At 43.8% G+C, this 26,438-nt stretch overlaps 1 protein-coding gene across 2 annotated transcripts in view; it reads right to left on the minus strand.

The window, feature by feature from the left end:
* Positions 1–26,438, minus strand: part of DRC11 (dynein regulatory complex subunit 11) — a 136,597-nt gene that overhangs the window by 84,871 nt on the left and 25,288 nt on the right. For both annotated transcript variants that reach the window (XM_074315581.1, XM_019740868.2), the window contains one exon: positions 19,469–19,674. In XM_074315581.1, the coding sequence (XP_074171682.1) occupies positions 19,469–19,674 (206 nt within the window). The remainder of the gene's footprint in view (positions 1–19,468; positions 19,675–26,438) is intronic.

Consider the following 26,438-nt stretch of genomic DNA (forward strand, 5'->3'; position numbering starts at 1 on the left):
CTTGCTTTAAGGTTTGCTGAAGTGTCACGTATCCCAGAGCTCTTCCTAACTGCACGTATTAAATACGTTTTTCGACCAAATAAAATGGGTTCCCTCTTATCCCACAACCCAAGGTCTTGCTGAGGCATGTGAACTTGGGATGGAGAGCCCAGGGCAATGCTACGTTGTTTCTGGGTGACCTCAGTTTCTTTTTGCAGCTTGGAACATACTTTCATAGGCGCAAGGCTCTTTCCTGCTTAAAACAATTTTAATGCAAAATCCTCTGCAAAATTACTGTTAAAATATGCTGCCTTTGTGTGTGTAATTACTGAAATCACAGCCTTCCCTCGATTACACCTTGATGCTTAATTCCAGCCCAGGTGCTCATCCTTGAACTTTCATCACTTCGTTGATTTACAGAGTTAACGTGCAGCCTGTGCTGGCATGTCGTCTCCCCTCTGCCCCCAAATTCCATTTGTCCTCAAATTGCTGCAACAGGCGATGCCAAAATAGGCTGCTCCTCAATTGGGCATCCGAACCAGCAAGTGGGACAAGTGGTGCAGAAAATGGAAGTCGTCACATGGCTGCAGGAAAAGCAACCCGCGTGATGTGTGCCAGGGCTCTCATCACACCCAGATCGACAGAGAAACACAGAAAAAGAGGAACAAGAAAGGCGGAAAGCATCCAAGAACACAACGTTTGAGAAATGGATGTGGAACTTGGTAAGGCTGTGGATTTATCTGATATTCTGAGCTCTCAGTCTGCATTGAGCGACCTGCAAGCAAATGCTGGCACATTCCACGGGGATTGCATTTTTTTAAAGCAAGGATTCAACTTTTCCGGAACAGTATTTAATTTGTGTTAAATGAAGTATAATTTCCAAAAGACAGACTTTTTAAAAAATTTATTGGGGTGACAACTGTTAGTAAAATTACATAGATTTCAGGTGTACAATTCTGTATTACATCATCTATAAATCCCATTGTGTGTTCACCACCCAGAGTCAGTTCTCCTTCCATCACCATATATTCGATCCCCCTTACCCTCATCTCCCACCCCCCACCCCCCACCCCCCTTACCCTCTGGTAACCACTAAACTATTGTCTGTGTCTATGAGTTTCTGTTTCTCATTTGTTTGTCTTGTTCTTTTGTTGTTTTGGTTTATATACCACATATCAGTGAAATCATATGGTTCTCTGCTTTTTCTGCAAAAGACAGACTTTAAGTTATTCATTAAATCCACTCCCTAAAAATTATTCAGAAAAATTTGAACATGAACACTGAATATTGACTATGTTATCTATCAAACTTCCGAGATTGTCTACTATTTTGCAAAAACAAATGACACCGTTGTGTCACGAGGTCTAGATTACTTCTGGAATGTTACAAAAGAAAGAAGCCACGGAGCCACCAGGTCCCCTCCCTGCCAGAGAACTCATCTTCTAGGTGACGGCACGGCCCAGTTGCTCCAGGTGGATGGCTCTAGTCACCTGCCATTTCTTCCAGCTTCTTTGGTCCCTCCATCCCAGTTCTTGACTCAAAGCATCCCTTCCATATCGCACCAGGTTATTCAGGATAATAGCCTCCAATGCCTTGGCTCCCAAGTGGGGCCAGCACCTGTCACACCTGCTCTCCCCTACATGAGCTTCCAGGTGTGGTTCACGTGCGTCAAGCAATAGCTCTGAATCCTCAGCCATTCCCCCCCAGCCTGTTTGATCCCATCCTGTTCTCACTTCTCCCCCAATCCCACCTCATCCAAATCCTTGGTCTCATGACCCTGCCTCAAGCCCTGTCGGGCCCCACAGATAGGACATTGGTCCTGAGCCTAAGACACGAGCTCCCACCTGAGGCACGTGGGACCCAGTCCCCACTCTGGCATGAGGCCCATGGCCGGCCAGACCTGCCCGCTCCCTCATCTCCACAGCGGAAGTGTGAAGCAGCCCACATTTTTTTTTTTTTGTACAAGTAGGGTTTGTCATTGGCATCTGGTGACTCAGGCCATGTCGGTGCCATTTCCTTCTAGAGCCTGACAAATTACCACTGAAGGCCCACACTGTGGGGGCAGGGGCTGGGCCGGGACAGACATGTCCTCTGCTCTCTGAGCCTCCGGGAGCATCCTGATCTCTCCAGGTCACCTCAGTGACACCACACGGGTGTCTCCTGCTAACAGCAGCAACCTGCTCCTGAAAATCAGGTGCTCTGCTCTAGAATCACTTTCCAGGAGCCGACGTCTCATTATTTTAAGTGGGAAGAATGAAAATGCGTTATAACCACAGCCTCCCCGCCCTGCCCAGATTTTACAGGGTGAGGTAGGATGATGGGAATACACCAGGGAAAGCCCTGGTCACTTCCCGAGAAGGAAAGAATTCAAGCACACGCGCCACGCTGTTCTGGTTTCCCTCTGCCATCTGTTTTCCCCACTAGGAAATGGGAAAGACCTTTGGTCAGTTGGATAGTCTTACTGGTTGAGGAAATGTCACCACGGAGCTACTGTCTCAGCTTCGGTGGTGGGACACATACTGTAAATCATTGCAGGACATGTGCTTACAGCGTTAACAAATATTCTTTTGAATATTTACTAGTGCGAAAGTTTCACCAGTGAGATCGCTCTGGGTCTGGGGCCATGCTCTACTCCTGGACCCATGTTGGTTCCCCAAAAGCTCTCCAGAAACCTGCTGCCCACAGGGAGTCCTCGGCGAGGAACTGAGGTGGAGACAGGAACGCGACTCTGCCCACTCGGGTGCTGACCAGTTGGGTGCAGGACGGAAGCCCCACTGGAATCTGCCTGTCTCGAGCTGCTGGGGAGGCTGACATTTTGCTGCTCACTCCGTGTGACTGTCTCCTCCGTCTTTTGGGGCCACTGACTTAACAGAAATGGTAACAGCTCGTGTGTCGGTGGCATGAAGATTTCCAAAGCATTTTCACTCACGCCTTTCACAACGCGGTTTTGCATTTCATCTTTACAGAAATTCTGCAAGGTGCGTCCTTTTCTCCGTTTTGCAAAGGAGGAAATTTGAAAATGTGAACGTTTAAGTGACTTATCCAAAGGCAAAGGGTTCCCCTGCAGGAAGAGCCTGGGCTTGTGCTGGGTGCCCAGGACCCCCCACTAACAACCACAGGCACTGCCACGGCTGCGTGAACGCTTCGACAGTGGGTCCTTAGTGCTTCAGCGGCCACAACTGCTTTAAATGCCTTTCACACACACACATCTGCCCCACGAGCTCCACTTTAGGGATTCTTACAGAAACGAAAGCCCAGGTATTTGTGATGCACTCTTTGTAGCAAAAATTGCAGATCATAAAAACTGTAATAACAACCCACTGGGGAATGGCTACGTAGTTATAGTAAAATCCCACTGTAGTGTTCAGCTTCTGGACCTGAGTTTTGTGTTCCTCGGGCACTTACTAAATGCTTCGATGACCAAATCCAGCCTCATAAAGATCAACCTGCTCTCTGAATAGTGAGGAAGTTAGTGATGGGCTGGCTGGGGAGGATACGTGTTATCAGGAGAGAAAGGGACAGGGGACGGGAGGAGAACCGCACACGTGCGTGTGGGTGCATGTGTGGGCGTGTGCGTGTGTGTGTGCACGCATGTGTGTGTATGCGCGCACGGAGACACACAAGCACTGTTCACTGCATTAGTTCTGAGGTAAGGGACCAGAGGGAGGAAAACTGTTAATTTTTTTAAATACATTTCAGTATTGTTTTCCTTGTTCTAGCAAATAGGGATTATGTATGTAATTAAATAAAACAAGTAAAATGATTTATAATAAAATAAATTTTATTTCTCATTGGTTTCCTTTATGTCTTATTTTAGGGTTCGAGTATTATATGAACCTTGTAATTTTTATAGCACAATTAGTCCAATTTTCTTTGAAAATATTTTTGTTCCTGTAGTTGGAAAATTGTGACCTCCTTAGGGTCGTTAAGTTCTCCGTTCTGCTTTCTCCTACTCGTTAGCGTTAACAAGGAAGAAACCTAGTTATTGCAACTATGTTTTTCCATTCTTCCTACTTTTTTGACTTAATTCATTATGCACCATTTGCTTCTGTCTCTGTCAGTTCCTAGGCTCTCTGCTTTGTTTCACTGATACATGTTTGTGCCTTTGTGTTAGTATCATGGATTTACTTTATTTTTCTTTATAATATACTTGAAAATACTGTGCCATTTGTTCTTCCTTATTGTTCTTATTTTCTTATTGTAATCCTAATGACTTTAATAATTATGTTTCAAGTTCAATAAATAATCCTGTTGGGATTTTAATTGAAATTGTGCTATCTCTATAAATTACCTAGAGTGGATCTGTCATTTTTCCATTTAACCAGAAACATGGCATATCTTGCCATTTATTCAAGCGTTTTTTCATTTCTTCCTTTTAATCTTTATAGACTTCTTGAATTTTCATATATTTCTCTTCCATATTTTGCCTACCATTGACTTTTAAAAATATACATTTTGCCACTTTCTTAAAAATACTCATTTCTCTTATTTTCATTTCTTTATATTAACAATAATTTATATTATGGTGCTAATTATTATTGGGGGAAAGCCTATTCATATTGTCCTTTCTTTTTGGAAGGACAATCCCATTTGTTCATTAAATGTATAGCTCTCTTTTGTTTTTAAAAAAATACTCAGTGTTTCATTGGTTCATTCACTCACTCACTCATTTAGGACATATTTATTGAGTGTGTACTATGTGACAGACACTGTTCTAGGTATTGGGAAAAAGCAGTGAACAGAAGATAACAAAAATCTCTGCCTTTATTCAGCTTACATTTTATTATGCTAAGAATTTAACTCATCTTTTTTGTTAAATTTTTAAAATATGAAGTGGGTATTTGATTATATTAAATGGTTTTTCTGCATGAACTGAAATGACCACATTATTCTTATTGATAATATTGCATTTTCCTATCACTTAACTATTTATGTTTCTGGGAATAAAATACTAGTGATTTAATTTCGAACCACTTGGAAACCTAAAAGTACCATCTGAATAACAATTGGGTCAGAGAGAAAAGTAAAAACACAAACAAGTTGGAAGTAAATAACCAAAACAAAACCACCCAAAAACAATCATATCACAATTTTTCTCTTATGCTGCAGAGAAAGGATTCAGCAACATAAGCACAAGCCTCTAACTTCCCTTCTCGCAGATCCGCTAGAAGGAACAACACACACACTGGGGACAGTCCTGGGAGCGGCACGTGTGGAAGATCGTCTCCCAGAGGCTGGGGTTCTTGGGGAGGAGGGCGGGGTCACAGCTCCTGCTGAGAAGAAGGTGTCTCTGGGCCAGGGTTGTAAGTGGCCTCAGGACAGTGGGCCCAGACATGCCTTCTTGGAGGGAAAAGGGAGCCGGGTCATGACCTGCCCTGGGTTTTCAGAGGAAGATTCTTGCTCTCTGGCAGACAGACTCTGAGGCAGCTGGGGTTCCCTGACCCCTGGTATTCACACCACCTTCTATTCCCTCTCCCTCAAGTGTGGGCGGGACCTGTGACATGCCTGGAACCAAAAGGACACAGCAAGCAGGACGAAGAGCTGTTAGTTCCCTGATTCTGCTCTACCTGGTTTTGTGTTCCTTGCTCCCACTCTCTCCCTGGCTGGCTTTGATGAAGCTGCTGCCAAAGGGAGAGGCCCACCCGGCAAAGAGCTGGGGGCCCTCCAGCCGACAGCCAGCCAGGAATGGAGGCCCCAGGCTGGCGCCCACGAGGACCTGAATGCTGCCAGCATGAGAGTGTGGGAGCAGACGAGACCCCCGCCCCGAGCAGAGGACCCAGCTAAGTGGTGCCCAGATGCCCGACCCACGGAAACTGTGCAGCCATCAGTGGGTGTCATATGAAGCCACTACGTTTGTGGTAATATTGTGACACAGCAGCAGATAGCGAATATACTTTCATCGTCCTGAAAACAGATTTTGGGGAATGAGGTCGGAGCAAGGCAGTGAGTTAGGAGGCTACTGTGGTCCAGGCCTGATGGGCTTCAGACCCAGACCCAGGGGGCAGTGAAGATGGAGGCCGGACAAGTGGGTGAATTTGGGGTATATTTTGAAGGTAGAGCCAGTGGAATTTTCTGACTGACTGGGAGTTGGGCTAAGAGAAGGAAGAGTCTGAGACGACACAAAGAGACTGTCTGCTGGGATGGAGCAGGTTTCAGGGGATCAGAGGCTAATTCAGTGCGGACACACGGAACCCGAGCTGTCCACCATGTCTGAGTGGGACGCTGCCTGGGCAGCTGGGTCTCCATGTCTGCAGTTTAAGAGACCTCACTGGGCTGGGGATTCACACCAGGGAGTCAACAAACTGGATGGAATTGAAAGCTATGTACCTCCATCAGGTTGCCATGGAGACAAAGAAGGGAAGGGGGCGAGGGAGGCAAGGCCTGAGCCAGTGTGAGAGACTTGTCCAAGCAGAGCTAAGCTCCGAGCAGCTCGCTGACCCACAGGCTCGGCTCTCTGCATGGCCCTGCACAGGACTCATGGGTGCAGCTGACTGAGCTGGTGGCCATGGAGAGTACACGGCACATTGGGGTTCCAGTAATAAAACCTTAACATAAGGCCTCAGACACATTCGAGAGGCTACCATGTTTCCCCGAAAATGAGACCTAGCTGGACAATCAGCTCTAATGTGTCTTTTGGAGCAAAAATAAATATAAGACCTGGTCTTATATTGTATTGGACACGGTATTATATTGTATTATATTATATTATATTATATTATATTATATTATATTATATTATATTATATTATATTATATTATATTATATTATATTATATTATATTATACCTGGTCTTATATTATATTAAAATAAGACCAGCTCTTACATTAATTTCTGCTCCACAAGACGCATTAGAGCTGATTGTCCGGCTGGGTCTTATTTTTGGAGCAACAGGGTAGCTGTGTAACGAAAACAGTATTTTACTGGAAATGGAGGAACCTGGGGCTGCTGCCACTAATCAGCGGTGTGATTTGAGCAAATCGCTCCACTGCTGTGGGAACCTGGTTCGTTTTCCTCTCTGCCAAATGGTGCAGTGGAACTAGGCTGATTCATTCGGTTAGTGAAAAATAAGCATTGTGTGCCTGTTAGATAATTTCCAAAGCTCCTCTCAGCGCTAGGCACTTTATGACTTATATGTGACAAAGGCTTGTGGGGGAAGGGCAATGTTAATCTCTTACAGAGTCTATTCAATGATTAATGTTACTTTCTTATAAAAATCCATTTGACACAGCGATCGATCCACCTTTCTGTTCTATTATCTGGAGAAGCTTGAGGAGAAAACCACCCATGCCCGCCATCTTTCAATGAGCAAATGTGAGAGAGAGAACATTTGGTAAACTTAGGACCTATTAAAAATTTATGCACATTGTCAAACATTCTTGCACAAATGTGAAAATGACCAGCTCTAGATTCTCGGTGATTTAGAAAGCAGAACTACTAAAATGATCAATTTTCCCCCTGAGGTCTGACACTGAGCTTCAACGGGCCCCACCATTTCAGACTCCCAGGACAGAGATTTATCTGTGTTTCATCAAGTATGAAAAATATATGGATGGAGGGGTTTCCGGCCGGTACCCCCCAAGTCATCCAGCCACCTCCATTAATGTCAGCAGGCTCATAAATTTCTCTTGCGTTCTAAAGAAAGCAGCTAGTGCCACTGCACAGAAGCCTCCACAAGTGTCACTTTCTGCCTATAAATTCACTTACACTCAATAAAGGCGATTGGCAGCACATGGACCTAATTACCATGGTCCTTGGGAGTCTGAGGGCTGCCCCACTTCCCAACGGAGAGGGGGAGAAGCAGAGCACAAAGCAAGGCAATTTCTTAGTGGCACGTTACAAAATCTGATTAGTTCACTGATGTTTCTACTTATTAGTGAGGTTTTATAAGCAGTTATCACTCAAGACAGAAGCTTACTTCTTGATTTGAAAGTATTATCATTGCTTATGCTTGAATCCTACAGGAACCTCCCTGCCCAGCTCCTGCCCACTTGTATTAAAAGGAACAACATATCACTGATTACGCAGTTGACTGTTTTGATTTGGGTTACTCTTCTGTTCGGCAAACGATACATGTAAATGGTTTTCACCTTTCTGTCATAAATATTATTTGTACAGAAAGATTAATACCCAGGCAACAGTGTCACTTTAGGAAGGAATGGAAGGATTTTTCCATTCAAATAGGCTGCCATCCGTTTCTCTTCACGGACCCATAGTTCAAGATGCCAGGCGTCATTCATCCACCAATTTCCTGATTGAAAAGGGTCACTCATTCCTCTTTCTAACTCAGGAGTCTAGAACGCTTAGGAAAGTTGTCAGAGGAGGAAAATGGTAAGTTAGCAAAATGCCCAGATATGTACGTTTTAAACTTATTTCTTATGTGCTACTTTCAAAAATAAATAATCTTTTATAAACAGCAACAGAGTGAATTGCAGAAAAGAGCAGCTTTAGGGCAAAAAGGTCAGCTCTGCAGGTCCTTGGACCTCATTCAATGAGGTGGGAAATTTCTATTTATGAAACACAAAGGCACAATCATTTCTGCCCAAAGCAACACATACATGTTGGACACGTCACCATACGACACAGAAATTAAGAACGCCCTGAAACAAACGAAAAGGCTCCATATCCAAAGAACAGTCTGTCTTCCATCACAGTGTTCAGTATCATAAAGGAGGTGGCTCCACAGTCATCTGACTGTCCCAGTTCCTGTGACTTCAGCAGAGGCAGTCAGTTGGAGAGTTTTTACTTCTCAGGGTCATACTGGCTTTAATTTTCCCTGCAGTGCTCTGCCACTCTTTAGTGCGCCTCTTTACCCTCGCCCACCTCCCTGGAAGGTGTGCAGAGGGTGGCAGAGAGCCCGAGGCAACTCAAAGTACCATCCCAGGACCAGGGCACCAGCATCTCCCGGAAGCGTGTTAGAAATTTGAACTCTACACCAAAAGCACAGGCAACAGAAGCAAAAATAGACAAATGGGACTACGTCAAACTAAAAAGCTTCTGGAAAGCAAAGGAAACCATAAAATAAAAAGGTAATCTACAGAATGGGAGAAAATAATTGTAAACCATGTATATGATAAAGGGTTAACATCCAAAATATATAAGGAACTCCTACAACTTGATAGTAAAACAAAATAAGAACTCGATTAAAAAAACGGCAAAGGAACTGAATAGACATTTCTTCAAAGAAGACATATAAATGGACAACAGGTATATGAAAAGATGTTCAAATCACTAATCATCAGAGAACCGCAAATCAAAACCACAGTGAGATAGCATCTCTCATCTGTGGAGATGGCTGTTACCAGAGAGGTGACAGATAACAAGTGTTGGCCAGGGTGTGGAGAAATGGACCTTGTGTGCTGTGGGTGGGAATGGTGGTTGGTGCAGTTATTATGGAAACCAGTGTGGAGCTTCCTGAAAAGCTTAAAAAGAGAACTAGCATATGATCCTGCAGCCCTACCTTAAATTAGGATCCATACGAGTTAAATGCATGCTTGGAAATAACAGAAAAAATATGTTTAGTCTCTGCCCTGGGTCCTGGCCCAGCAGTCCTAAAACCCTTGTCAGTTCCATCTTTCCCTGGTGGTAGGAGTGTCCTTGCTCCCATGAGGAGGTGCTTGGTGGGCTCCTGAATGGGGGCTGGTCACTAGAAAGACCAAGTGGTCTTTCTCTAGTCACCGATTAGAGAAGCTGGGAAACTTCAACCCCCCCTGCTGTTCTCCAGGAAGGGGAGAAGGGATGGAAATTCAGTTAATGATCAATCACGACTACATGAGGAAGCCTCCATGAAAATCCCAAAGGCACAGGCCTCGGAAAGCTTCCGACTTGGTGAACAGGTGAGGTGCTGGGAGGGTGGTGGCTCCTGGAGAGGGCACAGAAGCTGCACCCCTTCCCACACACCTTGCCCTACACATCTCTTCCACCTGGCTGTTCACCTTTATCCTGTATCCTATCCTTTCATGTTACCAGTAAGTATAAGTGTTTCCCTGAATTCTGTGACTCATTTTAGCAAATTACCAAACCTAACGCTGATGTCTAGCCAATCAGGGATGCATCTGTGCTGGCATCTGAAGTTGGGCAGGAGCAGTGCTTCTCCACGTAGTGTCAGAACCGTGTTGAATTACAGGGCATCTCGCTGGTGTCGCAGAGAATTGCTTGATGTGTGAGTGTGGTAGTAGGGTGTGAGTGAAAGAGAAACACAAGAGGAAGTGAGCTTTTCCATTTACACACAGCCACGTTCACTGTGGCATTATTCACAATAGCCAAGATATGGGAAAAACCCTAAAGATCCGCTGATGGATAAATGGATAGAGACAAGGTGCTACACATACACAATGGAACAGTGCTCAGTCTTAAAACACTAGGAAAGCCTGCAATTTGCGACAACGTGGATGGACCTAGAGGACAGTATACGAAATGAAATAAGCCAGACACAGAAGGACAAATACTACCTGAGGGCACTTACACAAAGAATCTAAAATAGTCAAACTCATAGGAGCAGAGAGTAGAATGGTGGTTGCCAGGGGCAATCAGGGAGAGGGGGCAGAAACGGGGAGGTATTAGTCAAAGGGCACAAAGTTTCAGTTATACAGACAAGTACATCCTAGAGATCGACGATACAGCATAGAGCCTGTACCTAATAATACTGTATTGTGTATGTAAAAATTTGCCAAGAAGGTAGATTCTATGTTAAGTGTTCTTATCACGCACAAAACATAATGAATCAATAGAGTAGGAGGTAATTAAAAAACACACAAAGCAGACTCTCAGTTCCACCGACTGAAACAGAACTTTAGGGGGTGGGCCCAGAAATTGGTTTCCACAAGCTGGCGGCTGATTCTGATGTGTACTCCAGTTTGAAGGCAATGCAGTCCGGCCCAAGTAATTACAGTATTTAGTTGGGCCTCCAGCTCTTCTCCGCCAATGAATTCAGCTCAGCTCAGCACATGCATTGCATCTGCTGGACCCCAGACCCTGTGCTGGGTTCGGAGGAGACCAGAGGGAGACATCACAGCCCTGCCCCCCAAAGGCTTGCAATCTAGAGAGACAGAGAGGCACGATGGAGGGCACAGCGGAAGCCAGGGTATCATGGTGAACAGTCCGTGGCTCACACAAGGGGAATCTGTCCACCGCATTTGTAAATGAGCCTCTGCACCTGTCTTTCAATGTGACTTGGCACCTGGGTAAACCACACAAGCCTATAGCCACTGGGTGTTCCTAATTTGATTTACCACGACGACTGACATCAAAATATGTATAATGCAGGGACTCTGTTCCCGCTCCCCACACAACACACGGCATGGTGAGGCCAAAAAGGAGCACCAATGGAGCCATAGGTAGGGGAGCCATACCATTATGTTCTCGCTGGCGGCTGGTCGAGACACAAAAGCAAACATCCACCAGTACCCCAACGAGGGGTCTTCCTGTACCTGTCTCGCTGGCAGCCGGGCGAGACACAGGAAGTACGGTCCACACGATCCGCAATCCGCTGTCCGCTTCTCTCCCAGCCAACCAAACAACCCCACTTGCTAGCTGCAATCCACACTTGCTAGCGTAGCCACGGCGGTTATATCAGTGGACAATGGCTCACTGGTTACAGCTGACGGCCAACTAGCCACAGCTGACGGCCAACCAGTCAGAGCTGATGGCCATTTACTACCCGAGCCAGCACCTTTCCACGTGAGGCCAAGATCCTGGAAACTGCTCTCTGGGGCTCTGTTCCCACAATATGCAGTTTCACACGGTTGTGCACCTGTCCCTAAGGCCTCGGTACAAATGCCTGGACCTTCGGTTCTCATCCCACCTCTCCTTTTGTCCCCCATTCAACCTAATACATTCCCACCAAAGCAATTGGCAGAAAAAAGCTATTCACTTTCTCATCTGAGTAGCCTACTTGTGTTCACATCTCCACTACAGACCACAGCTGCTTTTGAGAATTTACTGAAAATATAATTACACAAGGAATTCAAAATAATGAGCCCCTCACCTCCCTGTGTGTGACCACCCCTATCCCACTGTCCTTCTGAAGCAGCTCTTTTCATTCTGAAAGTCATTCACGCTGCATGTAGAAAACTTAGAATATAAAGGAAAAGAACAAATATAGCCACGATCCCACTACCCAAGGATACCTATTGTGAACACGCTGGTGGTTTCTTTTGATGTCCTTAAAAGTCCTCAGAGAGGACAATTCTGAACCTTCCCTCGAGACCCAATTCCAGTTTTACACAATGCTCACGATTCAGAAAGTCTTTACTCACCCGTAAGACTTTTAGTTCTGCCGGTAACTACCCAAGTTTTTAGCCAAGTTACCTGACTTCTCTGAGTCCACTTTGTCATCTGCAAAATAATTGGGGCAAGCCAGTTTTCTCAAATCCCATGATTCCTCTCTCTCTCTCCCTCCCTTTTATCTACACAGAACCATCACTGCGCTCTGTGTGAAGCAGGGGAAAGAGGAGTCAGGAATAAGGAAAGCCCTGGGTTTCCGGGTCGGAGCTAATGAGCCCCGTGGCCTTGGCAACCACCATCTTTTCCTACAAGATGACACTGCACACTTACCGCACCGTGGAGTCGCAGACCCACAGGACAAGGTTCCTGTTGCCAGAAAACCCTGAATGAGGAATTGTAATTGGTATTGTGGGAGCATCGTGGCTTTTGGGTTGGAGACCTGAGTATGAATTCCAGCCCTGCTTCTCATGAGCCATGAACCCTGAGAGAACCACTCAACCTTTCTAAGCCTTGGGGTCCCATCAGGGCATCCGTGGGAAGCACCTGACACACAGTCTCTCTTGTGGGGGCAGTGGAGGGACACACAGGATCAGAAGAAAGGGCATCTTCCGAAGGAGTGAATAGTGATGGAAGCTGGTGTAGGTCTGTGCACAGTGACCCTGAAAAGTGTGTTTTTATATGAGCAAGAGTGACTCCATTTTGCATGAGCAAGCGTGGCTCCATCTTGGACACTGAGTGCTGTGGAAATTCCCCATGAAGACAAACAGATAGGTGGCGTGGCAGCTGCAGGGGCTGACAGGAAACAAGTCTGTGCGGACTGGTAAGGTGACGTCATAGGGCTCTGCTGAAGTCCTTAAGGGCCCAGGACTCTGACAGCTCAGAGAGCCGCTCCCGACTGAGAGGTGAGCACACTGCTGCTCTGCTCTGTCAGACTCGGACCGAACCTCTGCTGACCGACGTCCCCGACCAGGCGCCCTGCACACGGGATTCTGATCGACGCTGGGACTGGTTCGTTGTCACAATACTTTACTAAATTGTTTGCCATGTTGATGGCCATAGTGCTGTGACTTCACTGTGCTGTGATGTTGATGTTAAGAGGCTGTTCCACCCACTGCATTTCTGTGTGAACAAACGAGCACACTGACGGGCACGACACCTGTGGATCGGCCTTAACTCTCGCGCGAAGCCACGGCCACCGCAGGGGTATCCGTCAGTGCCAGGTAGATCCTGAGGGTCTGAGAATCTCAGGGGTTAGTCCCTCTGACTTGCAGGAAGAGACTGCAGCACGGCCTGGGGGCCTAGCAGATGCCCGTGACAAGGTCCGAGGGCCCAGGGAACAGCAGGGAGGAGGCTGCCGTGGAGAGAGACTGCACACCTTCCATGTGTAGATGAGAAACTCACTTCTCCAGGAAACCGGTGTTCTGCCTCACTCCAAATACACCACTCACCCGCACGCAGCACATTTCTGCTCACTGCTACAGGTCACTCTCTCCACCTGCAGGTTCTTCTAGGCTCCACCCTCCATGAATTCCTGGATTCCTAGCTTGGCATACACTGCAGGGGTGGGGGGTAGGAGGGGGATGGGGGTAGGAGGGGGGTGGGGGGAGGGAGGGAGACAAGGAGTCTGTAGGTCTCCCTGGTCGACAGACCTTGAAATGACAAAGCTTAACTCATCGAACTGTACACAAAAGGGTGAGTTTTACTGCATTTAAGTTATGTCAATTTTAAAAATGAAAAAACAACAAAGCATTCCAAGACCTCTTCCAGAAAGAATGTGTGTTTGCGGGTAATCTGTAGACATGCCCGCCCCCGCCCTGCGGACTCAAGCGCATTCCACTGTCGATATGCCCTGTTATTATCCCCTCAGCTTTATCCCCCCAACCCCTCGAAGCCCCTCCTCCCCCGCCTCTACACCTACCCGTCCCTCCTTCTGTAGACTGGCCAGGCAGCATTTTGCAAAGATGCTTACAGTTGTGAATAGAAAGGCCCCACTCAGCAATGGAAACAGCAAATTGTGTCTGAGAATGTGATGGCCTTCTTATATGTGTAAAATAATTATTGAAGGTGTAACATATATCACATATTGTTCATTGTTCTAAGGGCTTTATGAAGTATTAACCTGTTTTCCTGCCTTGATATAGATGCTATTAATATTCTCATTTTAAGATGAACAGATGGAGGCACAGAGGAGTTAAGTAATCCATTCAAGGTCACACAGCAAGTGCTAGAGCTGGGATGTGCACCTAGACAGCCTGGCTGTAAGACCTCTACTCTTGTGTGCACGCATGTGTGTGATTTATGATGTATTTTTTAAAATTAAGGTAACATAATAGATACCATCACAGCACAAGATTGAAAGGCAGCGGCATTTTAATTCCCAGCCAGGCTCACCTGCTGAGGATGGAGGTCACCCCAGCCGCCAGGGCCTTTCCTCTTACCCATCCTTTCTGATTGAGTCTGTGTTGGCTTAAAAAGATGGAATAAGACTACTTAATTTAAATCACTTTGTTTCCTTCAGGATGAAAAGGCCTCTGCTGAAGAAAGAATGCCACTGGGCCAGTCCCAGAGCGGTCACCCTATTGGGTGGCGTCACTCTGTCAGGACCGAAGGATGAGCTGGACGTCAGGTGTCCTTCCGACAAGTAATACAATGTTGGTGGGCTAAGTGGCAACGCTTCACAAAAGGACAATTTGCAAAGACCCGAAGGCCTAGATCAGCCCTGGTTTTTAGAGCTGACAGGCACTCAGGTGGCTCTGATACCTGTGAGGGAAACGAGGATGAGACTTGGAGGAAACGAGGAAGGGACCAGACCCCACAGGCCATCACGGGCTGTGGGCAGGCAGCCCCCGGGCTTCAGGGCTCTCCTTTATTACCCTGAGGGCTGGAGGAGGCCACTCCTGAGACCCCTGGATGATACTTTACAATGAAGCTTATTGATGGATCATGAAACTTAAATGACAGTTTATGACAGGTCCCAAGCCGAAAGAAATAGCAACTACAGCAAGCGATTTTTTGAAAACAAGTGTCTCCATGACTGCACCATCCAATATGGTCACCATTAATGACATGGGGTGACCTAAATTTAAAAGTAAACTAAAATAACATTTAAAAATTCATATCTTCAGTGGCCCTAACCAACTTTTACGTGTTCAATAGCTATAATTGGCTCGTGGCTACTATGCTGGACAGTGAGTCTGGACCATTACCACCACCTCAGAAACTCCTCCGGGGCGGTGCTGGTGTAGAGCAATGCAAACCTGGTCCTTCCTTAAGGATGCTGTCAGTGACTGACAGGACAACAGTGCTTGTCTCATAGGCTGTTGAGGGCTGGAGGAGGCTGAAGAGTGTCCCCGCCCCCAAATATTGGGTCCTAATCCCTGGGGCCTGTCAATGTTGTCTTATACGGAAAAAAGGTCCTTGCAAATGTGATTGGATTAAGGACCACGAAATGGAGATTCTCCTGAATTACTGTGTGCGCCCTAAATGCCATCTTAAGTGTCCTTGTCAGAGAGTAGCAGAGGGAGATCAGACACACTCAGAAGAGGAGAAGGAAACGTGACTACAGAGGCAGGTTTTGGAGTGATGTGGCCATGAGCCTAGGAATGCCGGCTGCCTCCAGAAGCGGAAGAGGCCAGGAACGGACTCTCCTCAGAGTCTCTGGAGGGGCCACAGCCCTGGACGTCTGACTTCCAGAACTGAGAGAAAAGAGATTTCTATTGCTGTAAGCCACCAAGTTTGTGGTAATTTGTTACAGCAGCAATTGCAAATTAATACAAGGGTTCCATTGGTTAATGTGTAAAGCACTTGGAACTCCTGGTGCAGAATAAGTGCTCGATCAGTGTTAGTTATTATTATTACTTAAAATGAATACACACTTATATTATGTATTCAATCACCAAAATGGTTCTAATTCCCAGGGAGGCCCTGGGTGAGTTCCAGGCAATGAGCCCCCACATTTGAGTTAGGACTCTGGGCGTATGAGGAGGGAATGAAGGTTAATAGAGGAAGTTGGGGCTTGATGAACAGCTGAAACACTGTCCTACTGAAATCACGTTTCCAAGATTGCAATATTGGGCAAAAACAGCTATTTCAATTAGTTTGCCTTTCTACAGGACAATAAACACAAGTGCCACACTCTCCAGAAGATTCTAGGTCCCTAGAGCATACGTGTGAAACAAAGGGAAACACACCAGAGGACGGGGTGTAAAGGTAACCCTAGCTGAGAGCCTGGTGTCCCCTTTGCTCCACTGGGCGGGAAAGAGATGTATGAGTGACTGTTGGGATGGGGAGAAAGTATTAGCTGCATTTTCACCAAGACTATATATCCAAGAAAGTCTCAGACAATTGACTGAAAACAATTAGAACTAACTTGAGAGTTCGGTTATGTAATGGTACAAATGACATAAAAGCATGCAACCAATAATAACAGAAAATACTATTTCGAGAAAATCTCATTTAAAATAGGAAAAATTCCTATAAAATTCATAACCTCAACCAGGAGGTTGCAGGGCCTTTTATTTGCACCATCTCATTTAATCCCCACGACGGTGGACAGCAAGTACTGTTACTGCAAGCACTGTTACTGCAAGTACTGTTACTGCCATTCATAGATGGCCAGGAGAAGGCTCAGGGCCAGATGCCCAGGGCCAGCCAGGGTGCCATGTAGCAGGACCTGGGCAGTGGGTTCTTAACGACTATTTCATTTCTCGCCTTCTCCTTGTTTCTCTTTCTAGCTTTCCTATAGGCCAGCTGAATAAATAAAAGGCAAATGATAACTGGGAAGTCATTACTTCAATAATACGTCAAAAAAGCTTTAGTATCAGTAATACATATATATAACTACATTTCAGAGGTCGCTTAACAAAAAGACATCACAAAAGAAAGCAGATAAAGAACTGGGCAGCTCACAGAAGAAATGCTATTGACAAAAATACAAAAGATTCTTCAACAGCCCCATAGATAAAATAAATGCAAATTAAAAGATTAAGATTGCATTTTTCTCTTGCCAATTTGACAGAAGATTAAAAAGATAATTCATTATCTACTGCATCCATGCAATAGAGTGTTAAGCAATCACTAAAAACTTCTTTTGGAAAATATTTTAAGGACATGGGAAAACCCAACGTGAAATTTTAAAAAATTAGAAACCGGGATCATAAAAATGTAATTTAAATATACATGTGAGACAGAAAGACTGGAAGGAAGTCCACCAACCATTCTTATAGTAGCTGCCTCTGTACCAAAATTATAGGTAATATTAACTTTCTTCTTTAAATTCCTCTATCTTGCAAATTTTCTACAATGAGTATGTACTATATTTAACACTGAAAAACAAGACTTCCTTTAAAATAATTTAAAAATTGAGTTAAAAAACAAACCCTGGTATAAACCCCTTTTGGCAACTGTAAGTAGTAATTAAATGAGCCAAAGTAAGTATTCTAAACTGTGGGAGTAGAGACGAATCGTAACTTGTAGCCATTTCTTAAATGGTCATTGTGTGCCCTATTGGAATTTAGCTTCAGGACTGACCATGCATGTTTCCTGCTTCAAAAGACAATATTTGCTTTTTATTTGTCTTTGATTTCAAAAGAGCAGGGAAAAGGACTTTTATCAAAGTCAATTAGATAAATGTAATCCAATTATGAAGATAAATTTGCCCTCAACCTCACATGACTCAAAAAGAGGAATCTCCCGGCTTTGTGAATGACACACAGCACGCCCCTGGGAGCTGCTCTAACTCGGCCTCCAGCTGTCAGGTCAGCAACATCAGAGCGGATGTTCTCAAGGGGCTAGATCTTCAAAGGGAGCCCAAGGCCCCTGGGACCACGGGCAGGGCGGCTCCCAGGATGACCTCAGGGCCTGCAGAAGGCACCCACTACCTTAGAACCTCAGGCAGGGGAACCAACTCACGATTACTGCCAGCCTCACATCCTTCCATTCTTTAATGAAAAGGTGATTTCCAAGAGTGTTATTTATGCAGGTATTCCTTTTTAAAAATTTGGGTGTTTTAAAATTTAAAGTGTTTATTGTGGATTGTCCCAAACTCATTGCTTGTCTTTCTTCTAATATATATTTAAGTAGGTTTTTATTATAAAAATAATAAATATTGAAAGAAAAGACTTCTAAAGCACACAACAATATAAAGTAAAAGATAACAAACATCAGGGCTCTAGTTTCCAGACACAGCCATGCTAATTTTCTAGTGTATCCTTCCAGAAATTTCCATGCATACACAAGTATATAATAAGTTAAATGTGTGTATGAATACCTGTGTCCACATACACGTGGGTGGATATGTGTATATTTTGTACATATCTAGCTTATTTGGGGTTAGAATTGCCCACAGTGCTATCAACTTGGTTCTGTCACCTAAAAAATTGGATTTTAAAATGTCTATATGAAAGAATCACGTCATTTATGTGATAGAAAACAAATCTGTGGGCACCTATTCTCGGAAGTCCTGAGAAAAGGGCGGAAAGTTCCTGATACCAGAGGTTCACGAACACAGTTAATCCTCATTAACTATAAAAATGAAGGTTTTAATTATAACCCCATGCAATTAATCAGACGACCATTCATTTGAAACAATGCCTTTTTACCTAAATTTCCACGCTTGCACAAAATCATCCCAAGTGTATTTCCCCAGATATAGCCGTGGAATTGGATACGAATGGAAGCCTGCAGGATTCACTGCCCATATGTGGAATTCAGGTGCCATCCTGTTCTCAGCACCACGCGTGTCCTAACAGGACCTGTCATTTATGTGGGGGAGGGGGCATACGAAAAGCAGACGGTCGCAATGCAGGGGTCCGATGGCCTACTCAGAGCAGTCTCAGCGCTCTGCGTTTCCTAACATACTCATGAAGGGGTCTGAGTCCCGTCCTTTTGTCACAGACGAGGAAACTGATGCACAGAGTTCAACGACTCGCCCAAGGCGACACAGCTATTTCTCGGGAAGCAAACCTCCAGATGTGTGTCCGTAATCATTATGCGGACCACCTGGAGGAGCGAAGGGGGGCACGATGCTCCGCTCCACGTGGTCACAGGAGCATTACATGGACCACATTTTTAAAAAGCAGTCCCAGAAGTTTCATTACAATTAGTTCCTGAATTCTTAGCCTTGACATTTCATGTTCCCAAAATGAAGCCGAGCCGTCCCCATCCCTGTGAATCTGTGTTAATGTGTTCTGTGCTTACAAACACACAGGAATCTCGGCCACTACAGCAGAGATTGTCAGGGCTTATGGCTCTGCCCCTCACGCTCACCTGCATTCGATGAACCAGTGCCGGATCTGGTCTTGAAGGTTCTCCTTGATGTAGGGACCTTCTATTAACTTCAGGTCATCCTTGATTGTAACCAAGGCTTCTCTGTAGTCCTCTTCATGCTTCATCTGCACCTCATTCCGCAGGCAGGTCACCTTTTCAGCCTGGGTTATGGTAGCACTGACTTCGTTAAACATAGGAGGTGGATTCTGAATGTAAAAGCAAAAAGGTAACTATTATAAAGGTTACAGAGCTGCTAAAAAACATGAGACACTAATGAATTATGTCAATATCTTCAGTGGTGTCTTCCCAAAAGCCCATAGGAAATACATAAAGAACAAAAGAATCAGATCTGGCAGGAAAATTTGAAAATGTGATTCACCAGCATGGGGGGGAAGATGCAGCTCACTCCATACCACTTCCCAGAATCTGGGTGTGTGGGGGGGGTTGTAAGTTAGCTTGAAACATACATATTCAATAAACCTTTAAAAAAAATCATTCAAACTATAGAAAGTAAACCTTTTCCAAACCTGAAATCATAAAAGTACTAGAAGAAAACATAGGGCAAAAGCTTCTTGACATTGGTCTTGGTAACGATTTTTTGGATCCGACATCAAAAGCAACAAAGGCAACAGAAGTAAAAATAGGTAAGTGGGATTACATCAAACTAAAACACTTCTGCACAGCAAAGGAAACATTCAATGGAGTGAAAGGAATGGGAGAAACCTCCAGCATAGGAGAAACTACAGTTGACCCTTGAACAACGTGGCCTGTATGGCTTCCTGAGGGTTGAGAGCCAAGCAGAGGAAGAGAGCTGGTGGGCTCACTGCTGCGATTATAACCTTTCTCTTAATCCCCCTTTCAGAACAGGATCGCACCTGGCTCCTCACTGTGCAGGAAGAGCAAGACAAATGTGTGCACCTACTCTGCCAAATTCACCAAAACTCCCGGACATAACTATTGTGGTCCTTTGTTTTGACTTTTTCAGCATCAATATGTTTGACGTTTCTCTCTTGTCAACAATATACAACTGGATTTTAAAAACACAATTAGAATTATAGAAAAGAGGAATTTCATTCACTTATAGGGATAAAATACTTAGAGCTAATCCTGCCACCTCATGTTTTCTATCTAACACACTTTCTTGTTTTTTCTTTCCTATCTTTCCTAGCTTTGTTCATTCTTGTCATGTAGTAGTTTAGAATTTATGCATCTTAGTTTTAATCTTCTACCAGTTATTCTCAAAATGTTCACGTTAATTAACACCTATATTTTCACCTATGCCTAGAATTGATCAGTATCTACAGTTTCTTTGAACAAGCCTCGGAACCTCTGCATGCGTTCACTTTTCCTCTTCCAACCTCTCATTCTATAATCATAGCTTACGATGAATTTTTCAAATCAGTAACTAAATTTAACCATAAGTTGTTCTGATTTCTCTACTTCTTCTTCTTCTTTCTCGCATTCAGCTTTCATTTTGCTGAAGCACGTCCTTGAGTGTAACTTTCAGAGTGGATCTAGTCACCCATAAATATTCTAAGTACTTTCATTTCTAAACTATTTTCATTCGGCCCCTCCCACTTGAATGGCAATGCGGTAGGTGCCCTGGAGGACACTCCTTTTAACACTGAGTTGCGAGTGACTAGCTGGAAACTTATTGTTGTTCCTTTGTAGACAAGTTGTTCTACTCTTGCGATGATTTACACTTGGAGTTTTGAAAATTCTCAGGATGTGTCTAGGTGTGGGCGTTTCTTCATTCATCATGTTCTCCATTTGATGGGTCCATTAAATATAAAGAATAGTGTCTTCTCCTCTGCAATTTTTCCTTCTATTATTTCTTCTTCTTCATTTTTCTCGCTCTGCAACAAGTATTAGATAAATGCCAGATCACAAGACTGATCTGAACTTTTCTCATATTTTCCATTCTCCCCTTTATCTATTTGCAATATGTTATAGGAGATTTCGTTAGCTTTATCTGCCAGAACTAATTTGGCTTTCAGTTATGTCCATTTATTATTTGAATTTATAATTTTAAGGGGGTTATTTTGTCTTTTTGAGCATGCTTTTATTTTCCCAGAATTTTTTCTAATTTTACATTTGTTCCTTTCTTGTTTTTAGGAGTCGCTTTGGGGAATTTTTTTTTTTTTGAGATGCAACATATCCTCAAATATACTAGTGAGTTATTTTTTCCAAGTTCTCTTTATTTCCTCAAACTTCTGAAGAGGTTTAAAGAAATAAGATTCCCAGTTCCATCCTCTGAGTGAGGAAGAACTAAAAAACTAGTAGTTTTGGAAAATCTTCAGATGACAATTATCCACGTTTGAGGAAATTATCCAGGTTTGAGGAACTACTAATGACTCTAAAAGAGAGTTTGCAAACTACAGTCCACGGGTCAAAACTGCCATTACATGTTTTTGTAAAGAAAGTTCTTTGGAGCAAAGTTGTGTCCATTCATTCACATACTGTCTATGGCTGCTTTCATCCTACAATGACAATGTTAAATAGTTGCGACAGAGACTACATGGCCTGCAAAGCCTAAAATAACGATAACAAAGAAGAAAGAAGAGGAAGAGGAAGAAGGGGGCGTGGGAGGAGGAAGCAGAGTCGGAGAAGTTGTTTAAAAGAGGAATCTAAGACGATGCATGTACTTCTTCTGAGCGTCTGCCATACACGCTCACTCTACAGAACCCATCTCGTAACCATCACAACAACCAGCCAGGCAGGTATTATCAGCACGTAAGGAAATGGAACAGAAAGGCTAATGAACTTTGCCAAATTCCCACAGCTGGCAAACGGCAGAGGCAGTTCATTTGATCCAAAGCTATGCTCTGGGATTTTGGGGGCAGAACGCCAGGGTTTAAGTCTTGGCTCAGCCACTTGCTACCTCTGCGGTTTCTTACAAGGCACCGACTCTCTTAGGCTCAGTTCCCTGCTCTTTAAGATGGGAACAGCATTCGGCTGTGAAGATTGAATGGACATTGGCCAAACTATAAATTTCAATCAATTACTTGGAAAAAATGATACTCCGACTCAGTTCACGTCATATACTAAAATAAATTCCAAATGGATGAAGAGTTAAATGTAACAATGCATGCACACACACACGTGCATGTGCGCACACACACACACACACACACAAAATCTCCAAGAAATACCTATGAACTTCTGGGAGTGATTTCTCAACTGGAAACCACAATCCAGATGCTGTTAAGTCTACAGCATCCACTTAATGACATAAAGTCAAGTGAAAAAAGACAAAAAGAAAATCACACATTTATGATAAGGGGAAAAAACCCTAAAACTACTTTAAAAGTGAATCTAGAATGAGAATTATAGAATCATTTTAAAGAACAATGTTAAAAACAAACTATCTAAATTGCCTCATAGTGCACACAGGTGTTCAAAGGCATGACTTTATATTATGTATTTTGTCAAAATAAAGAGATAGGAATTTCCTTTATTTAATCATTTTTAAATCCAACTCTTAAATCTTCCAGGTAATGGTTTTTCATTCTTCGTGCTTACATTTTAAATATATGAAATGAAGTTTATAATTCTCGTACAGATTTTTACCTCATCTCGCCAAGGACTATTTTAAAGACCATCATTGTCATGAATGTGTAAAAGTGGATTTCTGCTGCAAAGGACCCAAATTCCTTCATCTCTGATGAGTGTGTAAAATTGTACTGAAGTCTTGCATTCATGCTATGACTCCCTCCTACTGTCAGCAACTCACATGATGCTTCTACCCCCAATGATGATGTCATTGGTCATTTGCAGCAAATGTCTTTCATAGATGTACATATATGTAAACTATACTTTAGCTGGGCTTTTCTCCGTTATCCCTAGAAATGAAGCCACGAGTAGGTGACTGATTTGTGTCTCGTCAATAACTCGATCTGAAGTGTTTCGCTAACTTCCTAACACTTCCGTGATCTTTGAGGGAACCGGAGAACGCTCTCGGCTCTCGTAGGATTGTTATCAGCCCATTGGCGTGGAGCTCTGCCACCACGGCCTTTTACTAAAGCTCTCTACTCACATTCACATCCATCTGTGAGGCAGAAACGAGGATGTGACCTCCCATTAAACAGATGAGCACACTGAGGTTCGTAATTACATGACTTTCTCAAGTGATTCCGCGTGAATGAAGAAGTGAGCAGTAAGGGTCTTCGAGTCCTTTGCTTCTGTGCTCCTTCTATTAACATGTGTGTGTTCATGCGTGTTCCTTGATATAGACTTTCTCTGACAAAAATACATTTGGGGTCACTTGTAGCTTCTTTGTCTAGTTGCTTTTGAAGCTAAAGGTTAGCATATATTTAGGTCTTCTGTTAACAAGCAGCTTTTCCTTTGGGCTAAAACATCTTGTCCCTTCCTTAGCAACTCTGGTCACATGGAATTCAAATTTGTAAACTCAACTCATTTAAAAATAAATTACGAATATTAAAGGGAAATAGAGAACATGATAATATACGATATATTGAAATACATTGGCTGTAGAATAATGCATCTTAATGAAGGCTTCCCATGTGAATAAACCATTATATTTACAAGCTTTCCGCAGTTAATGACCCGGAACTGGATAACGAAACCTACGTTTATGGCAAGGTCCTCTGTCAGCAAAAATATACATATTAATAATTGATGTTGCTGTAAAAACAGGATATAAGATGCTGCTTCCTGGGTTTGCAGGGAAATAGGACTCCATGGTCCATTAACTTAACATGCTTATCTAATGTTTCATGGGCTTTGTCTTTAAAAATCCTTGTTCAAATTAGTAAGATAAAATGGACATTTGCCCAAATGAAAATCTGTTCAATTTATCAGTCACAAATACACTCGCAAAGAAGTGATTTAATGCGGGCAACTTGCTTATTGTCTTGGGGGGTTTGTTTCTTTCCTGGTGCGTTGTCCTGAAGGCCCAGGCCAGATGAGCAGTGAGGGGAAGGGAGCCGTCTGTTGAAGCAAATGACCATCTTGCGGAATCTCCTGCCGTCCTCAGCACGGAGATTAATTAGCCCTGGCCGCCTCTGAACACAGCGGGTGCCCGCGCTCGTCAGAAAGCACTTAGCGGCCCTCTCTGTCAGCTCATCCGCCTGCGCCACACGCGGCTCGCTCTAATTTTGCCTGTGGAATGGATGCCTCACGCTGGGGTGTGAACGGCTCTTCAGTTGGTCCATTTCATGATCGTGTGCGTGTGTGTGCTCCTTAGTTTATGAAAATAAGCCATTTTGTTTCATCATTTCATTTCAGAGTAATATATCTATATTTATATATCTGTGCTTATACAAATATACCTACTCATAAAGACACAGCCAGCAGGAGAAGTGGAAAAAAGGCTGTAGGAGACCCCCCCGCCAGCAGCTGTCTTTGCCCTCTGCTCATAGTACAGTGAAGTCCTTATTTTAGGACGCCACAATTTTAGTGGGTGAAAAACTGTTAAAGCATAAAAATGTTCTAGTCTGTTAAGACTAATTTCTAAATATTTTTTTAGTAGTTTTAAAATGTGCTTAATTACGAGCTGGGCTAGAAGAGAGCCTAGCTGATTGATTAGTGGTGGAAGCTTAGTCTCCTATTTCTGTGTCCAACTTTCTTTAAAAATGTTTTAAAATAAACACTTTGATGGCACTTGCCGTTTCCAAGGCACTATTTTAAGTGGTTTATGAATATTAACTAATTTATTCATCATACTAACTACTATCATTTCCACTTTACATATGAGGAAACTGAGGCACAGAGAGGTTAAGGAACTGTCCAGGGTAACACAGCCAAGAAGTGGCAGACTGGCGCTTTGGCCGAGGCATCCATTTCTGGAATCTTTGCTCTTACCCTCCATGCTTTGCTGTGTCTTTCCACTGACAGGTTTCTTCTGGCTTAAAACATTTTGTCTGAAAATGGTTTATTATGGGTTCTATGAAACACAGTTTTGAAAAAAATGTGCATTTGTAACTTAGCTTTTGTTGAACAACCTTGCAAAGAGGTTGCATGATTTATGCTACGCCCAACGCTGTACGACAGAGCCCGTTTTTCCATACCTTGTCAACAACGTGACATTACCCTTTTTGATCTTGGCTAACTTACATAGGTAAAACGTGGCAATTGAATAAGCAGTTTTGAATCCTGAATGACGTGAGCGTCGAAACCCATGATCATAAGCCATTGGAAGAAACATAACAATGAACACTCATCTAGTGCTTACTGTGTGCGATGTGTCAGACACTATTTTAAATGCTTTACAGAGATTGGTTTCTTTCGTACTTAACACAAATCTACTAGCAAGGAGCTTTGCATATGTGGAACTTGTGGCACCAAGAAGTCGGGTCACTGGCCAAGTTCACACAGGGAGCCAATGGTGGGGCCAGAAGCTGAACCCAGGCAGGCTGGTTCCAGAGTTCATAGCCTCAGGGGACTCTGTACTGGGCCCTAACCTCAGATAAACAAGGCACATCTCCTGCCCTAGGATGTAGATGAAAATAAAATATCCTGGGATCAGGCGACAAAAGGGAGGGTAAGGAAGAGAATTCTTTTCATCATTTAATTTCTGATGAACTGGAACAAAAAAACAAGCATTAAAAATAACTTAAAATCAAACTAAAGGTTCCCAAGTCATTTTTTGGAGCAAAAAGACACATTAGAGCTGATGGTCGGGCTAGGTCTTATTTTTGGGGAAACACACAGTAGATCGTAAAAACCAAATAACCAGAAAGAAAACGCTGACTTCTCCTTTTGCTCCCAAAGCCTCTTGAAGAGGACTGTGGAAATCACAAAGATTATTCCGGGTCCCAAGCTGAGCTCTGATCTCCCTGTCAGCCTGTCTGAGAGCATTCCACGCACACCTGTACCCGGGGCACTGCGTATCTCGGTTTGCAAACTTTGTCCTGGCTCAACACACACTGTACGGTGCATGGCAGAACCTGTTGCCTTAAGAATCCTCCCCTGGCAATTAGATAAGGCAGCTGCACATCAGACTCAGACC

This window comes from Rhinolophus sinicus, linkage group LG01 (assembly GCF_036562045.2).
Source record: "Rhinolophus sinicus isolate RSC01 linkage group LG01, ASM3656204v1, whole genome shotgun sequence".
Classification (NCBI taxonomy): domain Eukaryota; kingdom Metazoa; phylum Chordata; class Mammalia; order Chiroptera; family Rhinolophidae; genus Rhinolophus; species Rhinolophus sinicus.